The 17,401-nt window shown below is 54.7% G+C and overlaps 1 protein-coding gene across 1 annotated transcript in view; it reads left to right on the plus strand.

The window, feature by feature from the left end:
- WIZ (WIZ zinc finger) overlaps positions 1 to 17,401 on the plus strand; it is a 64,434-nt gene that overhangs the window by 13,208 nt on the left and 33,825 nt on the right. The window contains 1 exon segment of the mRNA XM_064402092.1: positions 4 to 398. Within this exon segment, the coding sequence (XP_064258162.1) occupies positions 74 to 398 (325 nt within the window). The 5' untranslated portion in view covers positions 4 to 73.

Raw genomic sequence — 17,401 nt, forward strand, 5'->3', positions numbered from 1 at the left:
CAGGTGTTGCCGGCAGCCCCCGCAGTGCCGGCGCCGCGTTCTGCTGGGCGCGGCGCCGCGCTCCCGGCGCGGCATGGAGGAGAGCGTCGCGCCCTTCCCGCAGCGCCCCACGGACGCCGCCCGCGGGCCCCTCCTGATGCCCCCCGAGCCCGGCCCCGCGCCCGAGCCCGGCTGCCCGCGCCGCGCCGACCCCGAGCCCGCGGCGCCACCCGGCCCCGCGCCGCAGCAGCAGGATGAGGAAGAGGAGGAGGAGGAGGAGGACGCGGCGTTCTACGGCGCCGAGGAGGAGCCGGCGGCCGCGCGCCGCGAGGGCCCCGAGCTGAGGGACGAGCCCGACTTCTTCTCCTCGCTGGCGCGGCACGAGCCCGACGTGGGCCTGGAAGCGCACGACGAGGCCGGTGAGCGCCGGCGCCGCCGGGGCGGGGCGGGTTGGGTTGGGTTGGGTTGGGTTGGGTTGGGTTGGTGTGGTGGGGTCTGTCGGTCCGAGCCGTGGTGGCACCAGCGTGGTTTGGGCTGGGGTTGGTTCTCCTGGTGATGATTGTTGTCTCCTGGTGATGATGTTGGTTGTGTTGGTGGTGATGATGGTTCTGTCTTGGTGATGATGATTGTCTCTTGGTGATGATGTTGGTTGTGTTGGTGGTGATGATGGTTCTGTCTTGGTGATGATGATGGTTTTCTCTTGGTGATGATGATTGTGTTGGTGATGATGATGGTTGTGTTGGTGATGATGATGGATGTTTCTTGGTGATGATGATGGTTGTGTTGGTGATGATGATGGTTTTCTCTTGGTGTTGGCTCTCTTGGTGATGATGGCTGTCTCTTGGTGATGAAGATGGTTGTCTGGTGATGATGATGGAAGTCTCTTGATGATGATGATGATGATTGTTCTCTTGGTGATGATGGCTGTCTCTTGGTGATGATGATGGTTGTGTTGGTGATGATGATGGTTCTCTCTTGGTGATAAATGTCTCTTGGTGATGATGATGGTTGTGTTGGTGATGATGATGGTTTTCTCTTGGTGTTGGCTCTCTTGGTGATGATGGCTGTCTCTTGGTGATGATGATGGTTGTGTTGGTGATGATGATGGTTCTCTCTTGGTGATAAATGTCTCTTGGTGATGATGTTGGTTGTGTTGATGATGATGATGGTTTTCTCTTGGTGTTGGTTCTCTCGGTGATGATGATGGTTCTCTCTTGGTGATGATGATGGATGTCTCTTGGTGATGGAGTTGGCTCTCTTGATGATGGCGTTGGTTCTCTTGGTGATGATGGAAGTCTCTTGGTGGTGATGATGATTGTCTCTTGGTGATGATGATGGTTGTGTTGGTGATGATGATGTTGGCTCTCTTGGTGATGACGATGGAAGTCTCTTGGTGATGATGATGGTTCTCTCTTGGTGATGATGGTTTTCTCTTGGTGATGATGATTGTCTCCTGGTGATGATGCTGGCTGTCTCTTGGTGTTGGTTCTTTGGGTGATGGTGTTGGTTCTCTTGGTGATGATGATGGCTGTTTCTTGCTATTGGCTCTCTCTTGGTGATGATGGTTCTCCTGGTGATGATGATGGTTGTGTTGGTGGTGATGATGGTTTTCTCTTGGTGATGATGATGGAGGTCTCTTGGTGATGATGTTGGCTCTCTTGGTGTTGGCTCTCTTGGTGTTGGCTCTCTTGGTGATGATGATTGTTCTCCTGGTGATGATGATGGTTCTCTCTTGGTGGTGATGATGGTTGCCTTGGTGATGTTGTTAGCTCTCTTGGCGTTGGTTCTCTTGGAGATGGGGAGTTGGCTCTCTTGATGATGGCGTTGGTTGTCTTGGTGATGATGAAAGTCTCTTGGTGGTGATGATGGCTGTCTCTTGGTGATGATGGTTGTCTCTTGGTGATGATGGTTGTCTCTTGGTGATGATGGTGGTTTTCTCTTTGTGATGATGTTGGTCTCTTGGCGTTGGTTCTCCTGGTGATGATGATTGTTCTCCTGGTGATGATGACGGATGTCTTTTGGTGATGATGATGGAAGTCTCTTAGTGATGATGTTGGTTGTGTTGGTGATGATGATGGTTCTCTCTTGGTGATGATGATGGAAGTGTCTTGGTCGTGATGATGGTTTTCTCTTGGCGTTGGCTCTCTTGGTGATGATGATGGTTCTCCTGGTGATGATGATGGTTCTCCTGGTGATGATGATGGTTGTGTTGGTGATGATGATGATTGTTCTCTCTTGGCGTTGGCTCTCTTGGTGATGATGATGGTTCTCCTGGTGATGATGTTGGTTGTCTTGGTGATGATGATGGTTGTCTTGGGGATGGTGTTGGCTCTTTCTTTGGTGTTGGTTCACCTCATGTTGACTCTCTTGGAGATAGTGTTGGCTCTCCTGTTGATGGTGTTGGCTCTGTTGATGGTTTGGCTCTCCTGTTGATGGTTTGGCTCTCCTGTTGATGGTTTGGCTCTCCTGTTGATGGTTTGGCTCTCCTGTTGATGGTTTGGTTCTGTTGATGGTTTGGCTCTCCTGTTGATGGTTTGGCTCTCCTGTTGATGGTTTTGGGTTCTGTTGATGGTTTGGCTCTCCTGTTGATGGTTTGGCTCTCCTGTTGATGGTTTGGCTCTCCTGTTGATGGTTTGGCTCTCCTGTTGATGGTTTGGCTCTCCTGTTGATGGTTTGGCTCTCCTGTTGATGGTTTGGTTCTGTTGATGGTTTGGCTCTCCTGTTGATGGTTTGGCTCTCCTGTTGATGGTTTGGCTCTCCTGTTGATGGTTTGGCTCTCCTGTTGATGGTTTGGCTCTCCTGTTGATGGTTTGGCTCTCCTGTGGATGGTTTGGCTCTCCTGTTGATGGTTTGGCTCTCCTGTTGATGGTTTGGCTCTCCTGTTGATGGTTTTGGTTCTGTTGATGGTTTGGCTCTCCTGTGGATGGTTTGGCTCTCCTGTGGATGGTTTGGATCTCCTGGTTTCGGCTCTCCTGTTGATGGTGTTGGTGGTTCTCTCTTGATGGTGACGTTGGCGCTCTTGGTGACGTTGTTGGGGGAGTTTTGGGGCGGGGTTGGTGCTGTCAGGGGTGGTTTTGGGGGATTTTTGGGGGTTTTGGAGGAGTTTTGGAGGTTTTGGTGCCCAAACTGGGACGGGAACAGCCCCAAACTGGGACGGGAACAGCCCCAAACTGGGATGGGAACAGCCCCAAACTGGGACCGGAACAGCCCCAAAATGGGACCGGAACAGCCCCAAACTGGGATGGGAAATTCCTGATGCACCCTTGCCTGTGTGATGGAGCTGTCGGAGCCCGAGAGTTTCACGGTCAGGAGCTTCTCCCAAATTTTTTTGGGGTCAGTGGCTTTTCCCAAAGACTTTTGGGGTCGGGAGCTTTTCCCAAAGACTTTTGGGGTTGGGGGCTTTTCCCAAAGACTTTTGGGGTCAGGAGCTCTTCCCAAAGACTTTTGGGGTCAGGAACTCTTCTCAAAGACTTTTGGGGTTGGGAACCCTTCCCAAATCTCTTTGGGATCAGGAGCTTTTCCCAAAGTTTTTTGGTGTTGGGAACTCTTCCCAAAGACTTTTGGGGTTGGGAGCTCTTCTCAAACACTTCTGGGGTCAGGAACTCTTCCCAAAGATTTTTGGGGTCAGGAAGTTTTCCCAAAGTTTTTTGGGGTCAGGAACTCTTCTCAAAGACTTTTGGGGTTGGGAACTCTTCCCAAAGACTTATGGGGTCAGGAGCTCTTCCCAAAGTCTTTGGGGTCAGCAACTCTTCCCAATTCTGTTTGGGGTCAGGAGCTTTTCCCAAAGTTTTTTGGGTTCAGGAACTCTTCCCAAATCTCTTTGGGGTTGGGAACCCTTCCCAAAGTCTTTGGGGTCAGGAACCCTTCCCAAATCTGTTTGGGGTCAGGAACTCTTCCCAAAGACTTTTGGGGTCAGGAACTCTTCCCAAATCTGTTTGGGGTCAGGAGCTCTTCCCAAAGACTTTTGGGATCAGGAGCTCTTCCCAAAGACTTTTGGGGCCACGAGGAGCCCCAGAATCCAGTTTTGGGGTCAGCAGGATGCCGTGACCCCATGGCCCCACCTGCTCCTCAGGGTGCCCCACACCTTGGGGGTCAGCGGCGTCCGGGGCCGGTTTCGGCTCCGTTATCCCAAAATGTCGGCGGCAGGCTCGGAGCAGCTGCCGTGCCGGCCCGTGGGGCCATAAATAACCTCCCAAATCCCAAATCCCAAACCCCAAATCCCCTCCCTGCCCGACCCGGCCCCCCCCGGTGCCGGAACGGGGCCACGGGTTAAAAATAACCCGGGAGGGAAACGGCGCCCGAGGTTTGGGATTTCCCGAAGTAGGACAAGCACCGGCTTCAGCTCCCGGTGGGGCCTAAAATCCCCTTTTTTGGGCCAAAAAATCCCCATTTTTGGGCTGTAAAATCCCCATTTTTGGGCCCTAAAATCCCCATTTTTGGGCTGTAAAATCCCCATTTTTGGGCCATAAAATCCCCATTTTTGGGCCAAAAAATCCCCATTTTTGGGCCAAAAAATCCCCATTTTTGGGCTGTAAAATCCCCATTTTTGGGCCCTAAAATCCCCATTTTTGGGCCAAAAAATCCCCATTTTTGGGCCATAAAATCCCCATTTTTGGGCCAAAAAATCCCTGGTTTTGGGCTGTAAAATCCCCGTTTTTGGGCCAAAAAATCCCCATTTTTGGGCTGTAAAATCCCCATTTTTGGGCCCTAAAATCCCCATTTTTGGGCTGTAAAATCCCCATTTTTGGGCCATAAAATCCCCATTTTTGGGCCAAAAAATCCCCATTTTTGGGCCAAAAAATCCCCATTTTTGGGCTGTAAAATCCCCATTTTTGGGCCCTAAAATCCCCATTTTTGGGCCAAAAAATCCCCATTTTTGGGCCATAAAATCCCCATTTTTGGGCCAAAAAATCCCTGGTTTTGGGCTGTAAAATCCCCGTTTTTGGGACATAAAATCCCTGGTTTTGGGCTGTAAAATCCCCTTTTTTGGGCTGTAAAATCCCCATTTTTGGGCCAAAAAATTCCCATTTTTGGGACAAAAAATCCCCATTTTTGAGCCCTAAAATCCCCAGTTTTGGGGTGTAAGATCCCCATTTTTGAGCCCTAAAATCCCTGGTTTTGGGCTGTAAAATCCTGGTTTTTAAACCGTAAAATCTCGTTTTTTTAAACCATAAAATTCCAGGTTTTAAACCATAAAATTCCAGCTTTGGGCTGTAAAATCCTGTTTATTTGGGCTGAAAATCCTGGGTTTTTGGGCTGAAAAATCGTGGGATCGTGTGCTGCAGTTTGGGATCATGTCCTGGAGTTTGGGATCATGTCCTGGACCCCAGGATCCCATCCTGCAGTTTGGGGTCGTGTCCTGCAGTTTGGGATCCCATCCTGCAGTTTGGGGTCGTGTCCTGCAGTTCGGGATCGTGTCCTGCAGTTTGGGGTCGTGTCCTGCAGTTTGGGGTCGTGTCCTGCAGTTTGGGATCCCATCCTGCAGTTTGGGGTCGTGTCCTGCAGTTTGGGATCCCATCCTGCAGTTTGGGATCCCATCCTGCAGTTTGGGGTCGTGTCCTGCAGTTTGGGGTCATGTCCTGCAGTTTGGGGTCGTGTCCTGCAGTTTGGGGTCGTGTCCTGCAGTTTGGGATCCCATCCTGCAGTTTGGGATCGTGTCCTGCAGTTTGGGGTCGTGTCCTGCAGTTTGGGATCCCATCCTGCAGTTTGGGGTCGTGTCCTGCAGTTTGGGGTCGTGTCCTGCAGTTTGGGATCCCATCCTGCAGTTTGGGGTCGTGTCCTGCAGTTTGGGATCCCATCCTGCAGTTTGGGATCCCATCCTGCAGTTTGGGGTCGTGTCCTGCAGTTTGGGGTCGTGTCCTGCAGTTTGGGGTCATGTCCTGCAGTTTGGGGTCGTGTCCTGCAGTTTGGGGTCGTGTCCTGCAGTTTGGGGTCGTGTCCTGCAGTTTGGGGTCGTGTCCTGCAGTTTGGGGTCATGTCCTGCAGTTTTTGATCCCATCCTGCAGTTTGGGGTCGTGTCCTGCAGTTTGGGATCCCATCCTGCAGTTTGGGGTCGTGTCCTGCAGTTTGGGGTCGTGTCCTGCAGTTTGGGGTCGTGTCCTGCAGTTTGGGGTCGTGTCCTGCAGTTTGGGGTCGTGTCCTGCAGTTTGGGGTCGTGTCCTGCAGTTTGGGGTCGTGTCCTGCAGTTTGGGATCCCATCCTGCAGTTTGGGATCGTGTCCTGCAGTTTGGGATCCCATCCTGCAGTTTGGGGTCGTGTCCTGCAGTTCGGGGTCGTGTCCTGCATTTTGGGATCCCATCCTGCAGTTTGGGATCCCATCCTGCAGTTTGGGGTCGTGTCCTGCAGTTTGGGGTCGTGTCCTGCAGTTTGGGGTCGTGTCCTGCAGTTTGGGGTCATGTCCTGCAGTTTTTGATCCCATCCTGCAGTTTGGGATCGTGTCCTGCAGTTTGGGGTCGTGTCCTGCAGTTTGGGATCCCATCCTGCAGTTTGGGGTCGTGTCCTGCAGTTTGGGGTCGTGTCCTGCAGTTTGGGGTCGTGTCCTGCAGTTTGGGATCCCATCCTGCAGTTTGGGGTCGTGTCCTGCAGTTCGGGATCGTGTCCTGCAGTTTGGGGTCGTGTCCTGCAGTTTGGGGTCGTGTCCTGCAGTTTGGGGTCGTGTCCTGCAGTTTGGGGTCGTGTCCTGCAGTTTGGGGTCGTGTCCTGCAGTTTGGGGTCATGTCCTGCAGTTTTTGATCCCATCCTGCAGTTTGGGGTCGTGTCCTGCAGTTTGGGATCCCATCCTGCAGTTTGGGATCGTGTCCTGCAGTTTGGGGTCATGTCCTGCAGTTTGGGGTCGTGTCCTGCAGTTTGGGGTCGTGTCCTGCAGTTTGGGGTCGTGTCCTGCAGTTTGGGGTCGTGTCCTGCAGTTTGGGGTCGTGTCCTGCAGTTTGGGATCCCGTCCTGCAGTTTGGGGTCGTGTCCTGCAGTTTGGGATCCCATCCTGCAGTTTGGGGTCGTGTCCTGCAGTTTGGGGTCGTGTCCTGCAGTTTGGGATCCCATCCTGCAGTTTGGGGTCGTGTCCTGCAGTTTGGGATCCCATCCTGCAGTTTGGGGTCGTGTCCTGCAGTTTGGGATCCCATCCTGCAGTTTGGGATCGTGTCCTGCAGTTTGGGATCGTGTCCTGCAGTTTGGGGTCGTGTCCTGCAGTTTGGGGTCGTGTCCTGCAGTTTGGGGTCGTGTCCTGCAGTTTGGGGTCGTGTCCTGCAGTTTGGGATCCCATCCTGCAGTTTGGGGTCGTGTCCTGCAGTTTGGGATCCCATCCTGCAGTTTGGGATCGTGTCCTGCAGTTTGGGGTCGTGTCCTGCAGTTTGGGGTCGTGTCCTGCAGTTTGGGGTCGTGTCCTGCAGTTTGGGGTCATGTCCTGCAGTTTGGGATCCCATCCTGCAGTTTGGGGTCGTGTCCTGCAGTTTGGGGTCGTGTCCTGCAGTTTGGGATCCCATCCTGCAGTTTGGGGTCGTGTCCTGCAGTTTGGGGTCGTGTCCTGCAGTTTGGGGTCGTGTCCTGCAGTTTGGGATCCCATCCTGCAGTTTGGGGTCGTGTCCTGCAGTTCGGGATCGTGTCCTGCAGTTTGGGGTCGTGTCCTGCAGTTTGGGGTCGTGTCCTGCAGTTTGGGGTCGTGTCCTGCAGTTTGGGGTCGTGTCCTGCAGTTTGGGGTCGTGTCCTGCAGTTTGGGGTCATGTCCTGCAGTTTTTGATCCCATCCTGCAGTTTGGGGTCGTGTCCTGCAGTTTGGGATCCCATCCTGCAGTTTGGGATCGTGTCCTGCAGTTTGGGGTCATGTCCTGCAGTTTGGGGTCGTGTCCTGCAGTTTGGGATCCCATCCTGCAGTTTGGGATCGTGTCCTGCAGTTTGGGGTCGTGTCCTGCAGTTTGGGGTCATGTCCTGCAGTTTGGGGTCGTGTCCTGCAGTTTGGGGTCGTGTCCTGCAGTTTGGGGTCGTGTCCTGCAGTTTGGGGTCGTGTCCTGCAGTTTGGGGTCGTGTCCTGCAGTTTGGGATCCCGTCCTGCAGTTTGGGGTCGTGTCCTGCAGTTTGGGATCCCATCCTGCAGTTTGGGGTCGTGTCCTGCAGTTTGGGGTCGTGTCCTGCAGTTTGGGGTCGTGTCCTGCAGTTTGGGGTCGTGTCCTGCAGTTTGGGGTCGTGTCCTGCAGTTTGGGGTCGTGTCCTGCAGTTTGGGATCCCATCCTGCAGTTTGGGGTCGTGTCCTGCAGTTTGGGATCCCATCCTGCAGTTTGGGATCGTGTCCTGCAGTTTGGGATCGTGTCCTGCAGTTTGGGGTCGTGTCCTGCAGTTTGGGGTCGTGTCCTGCAGTTTGGGGTCGTGTCCTGCAGTTTGGGGTCGTGTCCTGCAGTTTGGGATCCCATCCTGCAGTTTGGGGTCGTGTCCTGCAGTTTGGGATCCCATCCTGCAGTTTGGGATCGTGTCCTGCAGTTTGGGGTCGTGTCCTGCAGTTTGGGGTCGTGTCCTGCAGTTTGGGGTCGTGTCCTGCAGTTTGGGATCCCATCCTGCAGTTTGGGGTCGTGTCCTGCAGTTTGGGGTCGTGTCCTGCAGTTTGGGATCGTGTCCTGCAGTTTGGGGTCGTGTCCTGCAGTTTGGGATCCCATCCTGCAGTTTGGGATCGTGTCCTGCAGTTTGGGATCCCATCCTGCAGTTTGGGGTCGTGTCCTGCAGTTCGGGATCGTGTCCTGCAGTTTGGGGTCGTGTCCTGCAGTTTGGGGTCGTGTCCTGCAGTTTGGGGTCGTGTCCTGCAGTTTGGGGTCGTGTCCTGCAGTTTGGGGTCATGTCCTGCAGTTTTTGATCCCATCCTGCAGTTTGGGATCGTGTCCTGCAGTTTGGGGTCGTGTCCTGCAGTTTGGGATCCCATCCTGCAGTTTGGGGTCGTGTCCTGCAGTTTGGGGTCGTGTCCTGCAGTTTGGGGTCGTGTCCTGCAGTTTGGGATCCCATCCTGCAGTTTGGGGTCGTGTCCTGCAGTTCGGGATCGTGTCCTGCAGTTTGGGGTCGTGTCCTGCAGTTTGGGGTCGTGTCCTGCAGTTTGGGGTCGTGTCCTGCAGTTTGGGGTCGTGTCCTGCAGTTTGGGATCCCATCCTGCAGTTTGGGGTCGTGTCCTGCAGTTTGGGGTCATGTCCTGCAGTTTTTGATCCCATCCTGCAGTTTGGGGTCGTGTCCTGCAGTTTGGGATCCCATCCTGCAGTTTGGGATCGTGTCCTGCAGTTTGGGGTCATGTCCTGCAGTTTGGGGTCGTGTCCTGCAGTTTGGGGTCGTGTCCTGCAGTTTGGGGTCGTGTCCTGCAGTTTGGGGTCGTGTCCTGCAGTTTGGGATCCCGTCCTGCAGTTTGGGGTCGTGTCCTGCAGTTTGGGATCCCATCCTGCAGTTTGGGGTCGTGTCCTGCAGTTTGGGGTCGTGTCCTGCAGTTTGGGATCCCATCCTGCAGTTTGGGGTCGTGTCCTGCAGTTTGGGATCCCATCCTGCAGTTTGGGGTCGTGTCCTGCAGTTTGGGATCCCATCCTGCAGTTTGGGGTCGTGTCCTGCAGTTTGGGATCCCATCCTGCAGTTTGGGATCGTGTCCTGCAGTTTGGGGTCGTGTCCTGCAGTTTGGGGTCGTGTCCTGCAGTTTGGGGTCGTGTCCTGCAGTTTGGGGTCGTGTCCTGCAGTTTGGGATCGTGTCCTGCAGTTTGGGGTCGTGTCCTGCAGTTTGGGGTCGTGTCCTGCAGTTTGGGATCCCATCCTGCAGTTTGGGATCGTGTCCTGCAGTTTGGGATCCCATCCTGCAGTTTGGGGTCGTGTCCTGCAGTTCGGGATCGTGTCCTGCAGTTTGGGGTCGTGTCCTGCAGTTTGGGGTCGTGTCCTGCAGTTTGGGGTCGTGTCCTGCAGTTTGGGGTCGTGTCCTGCAGTTTGGGGTCGTGTCCTGCAGTTTGGGGTCATGTCCTGCAGTTTTTGATCCCATCCTGCAGTTTGGGATCGTGTCCTGCAGTTTGGGGTCGTGTCCTGCAGTTTGGGATCCCATCCTGCAGTTTGGGGTCGTGTCCTGCAGTTTGGGGTCGTGTCCTGCAGTTTGGGGTCGTGTCCTGCAGTTTGGGATCCCATCCTGCAGTTTGGGGTCGTGTCCTGCAGTTCGGGATCGTGTCCTGCAGTTTGGGGTCGTGTCCTGCAGTTTGGGGTCGTGTCCTGCAGTTTGGGGTCGTGTCCTGCAGTTTGGGGTCGTGTCCTGCAGTTTGGGGTCGTGTCCTGCAGTTTGGGGTCATGTCCTGCAGTTTTTGATCCCATCCTGCAGTTTGGGGTCGTGTCCTGCAGTTTGGGATCCCATCCTGCAGTTTGGGATCGTGTCCTGCAGTTTGGGGTCATGTCCTGCAGTTTGGGGTCGTGTCCTGCAGTTTGGGGTCGTGTCCTGCAGTTTGGGGTCGTGTCCTGCAGTTTGGGGTCGTGTCCTGCAGTTTGGGATCCCGTCCTGCAGTTTGGGGTCGTGTCCTGCAGTTTGGGATCCCATCCTGCAGTTTGGGGTCGTGTCCTGCAGTTTGGGGTCGTGTCCTGCAGTTTGGGATCCCATCCTGCAGTTTGGGGTCGTGTCCTGCAGTTTGGGATCCCATCCTGCAGTTTGGGGTCGTGTCCTGCAGTTTGGGATCCCATCCTGCAGTTTGGGATCGTGTCCTGCAGTTTGGGATCGTGTCCTGCAGTTTGGGGTCGTGTCCTGCAGTTTGGGGTCGTGTCCTGCAGTTTGGGGTCGTGTCCTGCAGTTTGGGGTCGTGTCCTGCAGTTTGGGATCCCATCCTGCAGTTTGGGGTCGTGTCCTGCAGTTTGGGGTCGTGTCCTGCAGTTTGGGGTCGTGTCCTGCAGTTTGGGGTCGTGTCCTGCAGTTTGGGGTCATGTCCTGCAGTTTGGGATCCCATCCTGCAGTTTGGGGTCGTGTCCTGCAGTTTGGGGTCATGTCCTGCAGTTTGGGGTCGTGTCCTGCAGTTTGGGATCGTGTCCTGCAGTTTGGGATCGTGTCCTGCAGTTTGGGATCCCATCCTGCAGTTTGGGGTCGTGTCCTGCAGTTTGGGATCGTGTCCTGCAGTTTGGGGTCGTGTCCTGCAGTTTGGGGTCGTGTCCTGCAGTTTGGGATCCCATCCTGCAGTTTGGGATCGTGTCCTGCAGTTTGGGATCGTGTCCTGCAGTTTGGGGTCATGTCCTGCAGTTTGGGGTCGTGTCCTGCAGTTTGGGGTCATGTCCTGCAGTTTGGGGTCGTGTCCTGCAGTTCGGGATCGTGTCCTGCAGTTTGGGGTCGTGTCCTGCAGTTTGGGGTCGTGTCCTGCAGTTTGGGGTCGTGTCCTGCAGTTTGGGGTCGTGTCCTGCAGTTTGGGATCCCATCCTGCAGTTTGGGGTCGTGTCCTGCAGTTTGGGGTCGTGTCCTGCAGTTTGGGGTCGTGTCCTGCAGTTTGGGGTCGTGTCCTGCAGTTTGGGGTCGTGTCCTGCAGTTTTTGATCCCATCCCGCAGTTTGGGGTCGTGTCCTGCAGTTTGGGGTCGTGTCCTGCAGTTTGGGATCCCATCCTGCAGTTTGGGGTCGTGTCCTGCATTTTGGGATCCCATCCTGCAGTTTGGGATCCCATCCTGCAGTTTGGGGTCGTGTCCTGCAGTTTGGGGTCGTGTCCTGCAGTTTGGGGTCGTGTCCTGCAGTTTGGGGTCGTGTCCTGCAGTTTGGGGTCGTGTCCTGCAGTTTGGGATCCCATCCTGCAGTTTGGGGTCGTGTCCTGGATCCCAGGATCCCACCCTGCAGTTCGGGATCGTGTCCCGGCGTTTCCCGGCCCCCAGGATCCCACCCTGGCCCCCGGGACCCCCCCTCGGCCCTGCCCCTGGCTCTCATCCCCCCGTTTTCTTCCTTTCCCGTGGGAAAACCTTCCCTGGGAATCCTCCCCCTCGCTTTTGGGACAAAATTCCTCCCTTTGGAGATTTCCAAACCTTCCCTGGGAATCCTCCCCCTCGCTTTTGGGGCAGAATTCCTCCCTTTGGGGGTTTCCAAACCCTCCCTGGGAATCCTCCCCTCGCTTTTGGGGCAGAATTCCTCCCTTTGGGGATTTCCCGCCTCGTTGGCACGGCTGGGATTTTTCCAGGAGCTTTTCCAGGAGCTGTTCCAGCTTTTCTGTCTCCGCTGCCGTTTCCCCGGGCGCTGCAGGTGCCAAACCACGGCCGGGTTTGATTTTTTCTCTCTGATTTTTCAGCTTTCCAGGGATTTTGGACGTTTGTTTTTCCCTTCCCTGCCGCTGACTCCCGGCTCCCATGTGATCCCTGAGATTCCCATCCCTCCCCATTCCCGGGATTCCCCTGGAATTTTCGGGCTCCCATCCCCCTCCTCTTCCCTCCCCCACATCCAGAACTTTTTCCCAGAACTTTTCTGGGATCTGGAACGGGGCTGGGACATCATTCCCCCCTGTGGGATCCCCCAAATCCACGGATCTCCCTCTCCCCTCCGGATTTCTCCCTCCTGGGGCGTTTCCTCCTCCCGTGGTGCCTCCAGACCCCTTTGGGGCCATCCCAAATTTCCCCGGGAATGTTTTCCAGCCCCGCTGGGCGCGGCCGCTGCTCCGGCAGCCGGCCCGGCCTCTCCTGGAGCCGGCCCCAGCCTGGGCCTCTTTTCCTGGAAAAGCAGCGGAGCAGCTGCTCCCGGGGAGAGGAACCGGAGAACTTCGGGAGGGACGAGTCCCTCGGAGTTTTGGGGTCGTTTGTGGGGAATTCGGGGCACCCGGAAAGTCCTGGAAGGGCCGTGTTGTCCTGGGAATGCGCAGGGAGCCGTGGCCTGGATCCATCCGGGCTGGATTTGGATCCAGAGGGATTTTTCCAGCCCTGGTGAGCGGTGGGATGAGGAACCTCCTCCCTTTTTCCATGGATTGCCTCCAAAATCGGAACTCGCGAGGCTTTGGCGGGCAGGGAGCGTCCGGGAACATTCCAGAGCTCGTGTGGGATCATTCCATGATGGCACCACCAGATCTCCCATGGATCTGCTCCAACCGGAACATTCCAGAGCTCGTTTGGGATCATTCCGTGATGTCACCATCAGATCTCCCATGGATCCTCTCCAATGGGGACATTCCAGAGCTCGTTTGGGATCTGTTCCGTGATGTCACCACCAGATCTTCTGTGGATCTGCTCCAACCGGAACATTCCAGAGCTCGTTTGGGATCATTCCGTGACGTCACCACCAGATCTCCCGTGGATCCGCTCCCATGGATCTCCCATGGATCCTCTCCAACGGGGACATTCCAGAGCTCGTTTGGGATCATTCCGTGATGTCATTGGCTTTCCCATGGGTCCTCTCCAACAGGGACATTCCAGGGCTGATTTGGGATCGTTCCATGATGCCACCGCCAGATCTCCCATGGATCCTCTCCAACGGGGACATGCCAGGGTTCATTTGGGATCAAATTCCATGATGCCACCATCAGATTTTCCATGGATCTGCTCCAACGGGGACATTCCAGAGCTCATTTGGGATCAATTCCATGATGCCACCGCCAGATCTCCCATGGATCCTCTCCAACGGGGACATTCCAGAGCTCGTTCGGGATCAATTCCATGATGCCACCATCAGATTTTCCATGGATCCTCTCCAACGGGGACATTCCAGAGCTCGTTCGGGATCAATTCCATGATGCCACCACCTCTCCCATGGCTCTGTGTCTCCCATGGGGACAATCCCGTGGATCTGGGTCCATCCCAGCTTTCCGTGGGAATTTTTTGGGGTGGATTGGAGAGGGAGGAACTTCCATTTGCCCTTTTTTGGCGGAATTTCCATGTTTTTCTCCTTCCGTCGCGCTCGTTCCCCGGGAACGCTGGGGTCACCAACCCCGGGCGCCTTTTCCTGCCCAGCGGTTGGGTTGGACCCGCCCTGGGTGCTCCTTGGAGCTGGAAGAGCCAAATTTGGGCTGTTGGATGGATTTGGGGCCAGGCTGGGGTGTTGGGAATGGAATTCCCACTTCCCCGTTTTCCAGAGGGATTTTGGGGAGCCAAACGGCTCCAGCGGTGCTGGGGACCGGAAACTCCCAATTTTGGGCATCTCGTGGTCCTGGGTGACCGGATGAGGGTTGGGCTTGGTCTTGGGGGTCTCTTCCAACCGTAACCATTCCAGGATTCTTCTTTACCAACTTTAATTATTCCATGGCTGAAAATTTCCTTGGTGGAATTCCTCATGGTGCTGGTAACGACTCCGAATCCGCGCCGTCCATGGCAGGAATCCCTGGCGTTGGGTTGGGCTGAGTTGGATTGGTTTGAGTTGAGTTTGGTTGTATTGAGTTGCATTGAGTTGGGTTTGGTTGGGTTGAGTTGGGTTTGATTTGAGTTGGGTTGGGACGAATTTTGTTGAGTTGGATTTGGTTTGGTTGCGTTTGGATGGATTGAGGTGAGTTGGGTTTGGTTGGGTTGAGTTGCGTTTGGATGGGTTGATTTGGGTTTGGCTGGATTGAGTTGGGTTTGGTTTGATTTGAGGTTGAGTTTGAGGTTTGATTTGAGGTTTGATTTGAGTTGGGTTGGGATGAATTTTGTTGGGTTGGATTTGGTTTGGTTGAGCTGGGTTTGGATCAGTTGAGTTGGGTTGGGTTTGGTTGAGTTGGGTTGGGATGAATTTTGTTGAGTTGGATTTGGTTGGATTGGGTTCAGTTTCATTGGGTTGGGTTGAGTGGGGATGAATTTTGTTGAGTTGGGTTTGGTTGGGTTGGGTTTGGATGGATTGAGTTGGGTTTGGCTGAGTTGGGTTCATTTTAATTGGGTTGGGTTTGGTTGGGTTGAGTTGGGATGAATTTTGTTGAGTTGGGTTTGGATCGATTGAGTTCAGTTTGGATCAATTGAGTTGGATTTTGTTGGGTTGGGTTGAGTGAAGTTTGGTTGAGTTGGTTTGGATTCGTTTTCATTGTGTTGTGTTGGGTTGGATTGGATTGAGTTGGGATGAATTTTGTTGAGTTGGATTTGGTTTGGTTGAGTTGGGTTTGGATTGGTTGAGTTGGATTTGGTTGGGTTGGGTTGAGTTGGGATGAATTTTGTTGAGTTGGATTTGGTTTGGTTGTGTTGGGTTTGATTGAGTTGGGTTTGGTTGGGTTGAGATGAATTTTGTTGAGTTGGATTTGGTTTGGTTGAGTTGGGTTTGGATTGGTTGAGTTGGATTTGGTTGGGTTGGGTTCAGTTTCATTGGGTTGGGTTGGGTTGGGTTGAGTTGGGATGAATTTTGTTGAGTTGGGTTTGGTTTGGTTGTGTTGGGTTTGATTGAGTTGGGTTTGGTTGGGTTGAGATGAATTTTGTTGAGTTGGGTTTGGATCGATTGAGTTGGGTTTGGATCGATAGAGTTGGGTTTGGATCGGTTGAGTTGGGTTTGGATCGGTTGAGTTGGGTTGGGTTTGGTTGAGTTGGATTTGGTTTGGTTGAGTTGGATTTGGTTGGGTTGGGTTCAGTTTCGTTGGGATGAATTTTGTTGAGTTGGGTTTGGTTCGGTTGGGTTTGGATGGGTTGGGTTTGGTTGAGTTCTGTTGGGTTTGGTTGAGTTGGATTTTGTTGGGTTGGGTTGGGTTGGATTAGTTTTCATTAATTTGAGTTGGGTTGGGTTGGGTTAAACCATTTTGGGAATTTTGGGGTTAAACTCCAGGATTTTGGGACTGTTGGGGTTGTTCCCCATTTTTTGTGGCTCCATCCCAGCCACCTCCCCCCGGAGCCGGGATAACGGGATCACAGAGCAGGGATTTTGGGAACGTGGAGCAGGGATTTTGGGAACGTGGAACGGAGATTTTGGGAATGTGGAGCAGGGATTTTGGGAACGTGGAACAGGGATTTGGGGAATGTGGAGCAGGGATTTTGGGAATGTTGAATGAGGATTTTGGGAATGTGGAGCAGGGATTTTGGGAATGTGGATCAGGGATTTTGGGAATGTGGATCAGGGATTTTGGGAATGTTGAATGAGGATTTTGGGAATGTGGAACGGAGATTTTGGGAATGTTGAATGAGGATTTTGGGAATGTGGAACGGAGATTTTGGGAATGTTGAATGAGGATTTTGGGAATGTGGCGCAGGGATTTTGGGAATGTTGAATGGGGATTTTTGGGAATGTGGAGCAGAAATTTTGGGAATGTGGACCAGGGATTTTGGGAATGTGGAGCAGGGATTTTTGGGAATGTGGAGCAGGGATTTTGGGAATGTGGCTCCATCCCATCCAGCTCTCCCCAGAGCCAGGATAACGGGATCCTAGACCAGGGATTTTTGGGAACGTGGCTCCGTGCCGGAGCTCTCCCCAGAACCTGGATAACAGGATAACAGAACAGGGATTTTGGGAATGTGGAGCAGGGATTTTGGGGATGAGGCTCTGTCCCGGAGCTGTCCCCGGGGCCGGGCTAATGGGATCAGAGATTTTGGGAATGTGGCTCCATGCCAGAGCTCTCCCCGGGGCTGGGATAACGGGATCACAGAGCAGGGATTTTGGGAGTGTGGAATGGGGATTTTTGGGAATGTCGAGCAGGGATTTTGGGGATGTGGAGCAGGGATTTTGGGAACATGGAGCAGGGATTTTGGGAACATGGAGCAGGGATTTTGGGAACGTGGCTCTGTCCCGGAGCTCTCCCCGGGGCTGGGCTGACGGGATCTCCCGGCTCAGCAGTGATTGTCCCCGGGATGCTCCCGGCACTGAGCCCTCCCCAGCCAGGCTGGCAAATCCGGCACTGATCCAGCCGGGCTGTGCCAGGACAAATGCAGCCAGGCTGTGCCGGGACAAATGCAGCCAGGCTGTGCCGGGACAAATGCAGCCAGGCTGTGCTGGGATAAATCCAGCCAGGCTGTGCCGGGACAAATCCAGCCAGGCTGTGCCGGGACAAATGCAGCCAGGCTGTGCCGGGACAAATGCAGCCAGGCTGTGCCGGGACAAATGCAGCCAGGCTGTGCCGGGACAAATGCAGCCAGGCTGTGCCGGGACAAATGCAGCCGGGCTGTGCCGGGACAAATGCAGCCAGGCTGTGCCAGGACAAATGCAGCCAGGCTGTGCCGGGACAAATGCAGCCGGGCTGTGCCGGGACAAATGCAGCCAGGCTGTGCCGGGACAAGCCCTGGGAGAGCCCCGGGGCTGCAGATTGCTGGGAAAGCCGTGCTGACCTGGGCCTGGCCGTGCTGACCCGTTCCTGGCCGTGCTGACCCGGGCCTGGCCGTGCTGACCCAGTCCTGCCCGTGCTGACCCAGTCCTGCCCATGCTGACCCGGGCCTGACCCCGCTGTTCTCCTGCCCGTGCTGACCCGGTCCTGGCTGTGCTGACCCGGTCCTGCCCGTGCTGACCCGGGCCTGACCCCGCTGTTCTCCTGCCCGTGCTGACCCGTTCCTGGCCGTGCTGACCCGGTCTGGGCCGTGCTGACCCGGGCCTGACCCCGCTGTTCTCCTGCCCGTGCTGACCCGGGCC

Source organism: Passer domesticus, chromosome 34 (assembly GCF_036417665.1).
Source record: "Passer domesticus isolate bPasDom1 chromosome 34, bPasDom1.hap1, whole genome shotgun sequence".
Classification (NCBI taxonomy): domain Eukaryota; kingdom Metazoa; phylum Chordata; class Aves; order Passeriformes; family Passeridae; genus Passer; species Passer domesticus.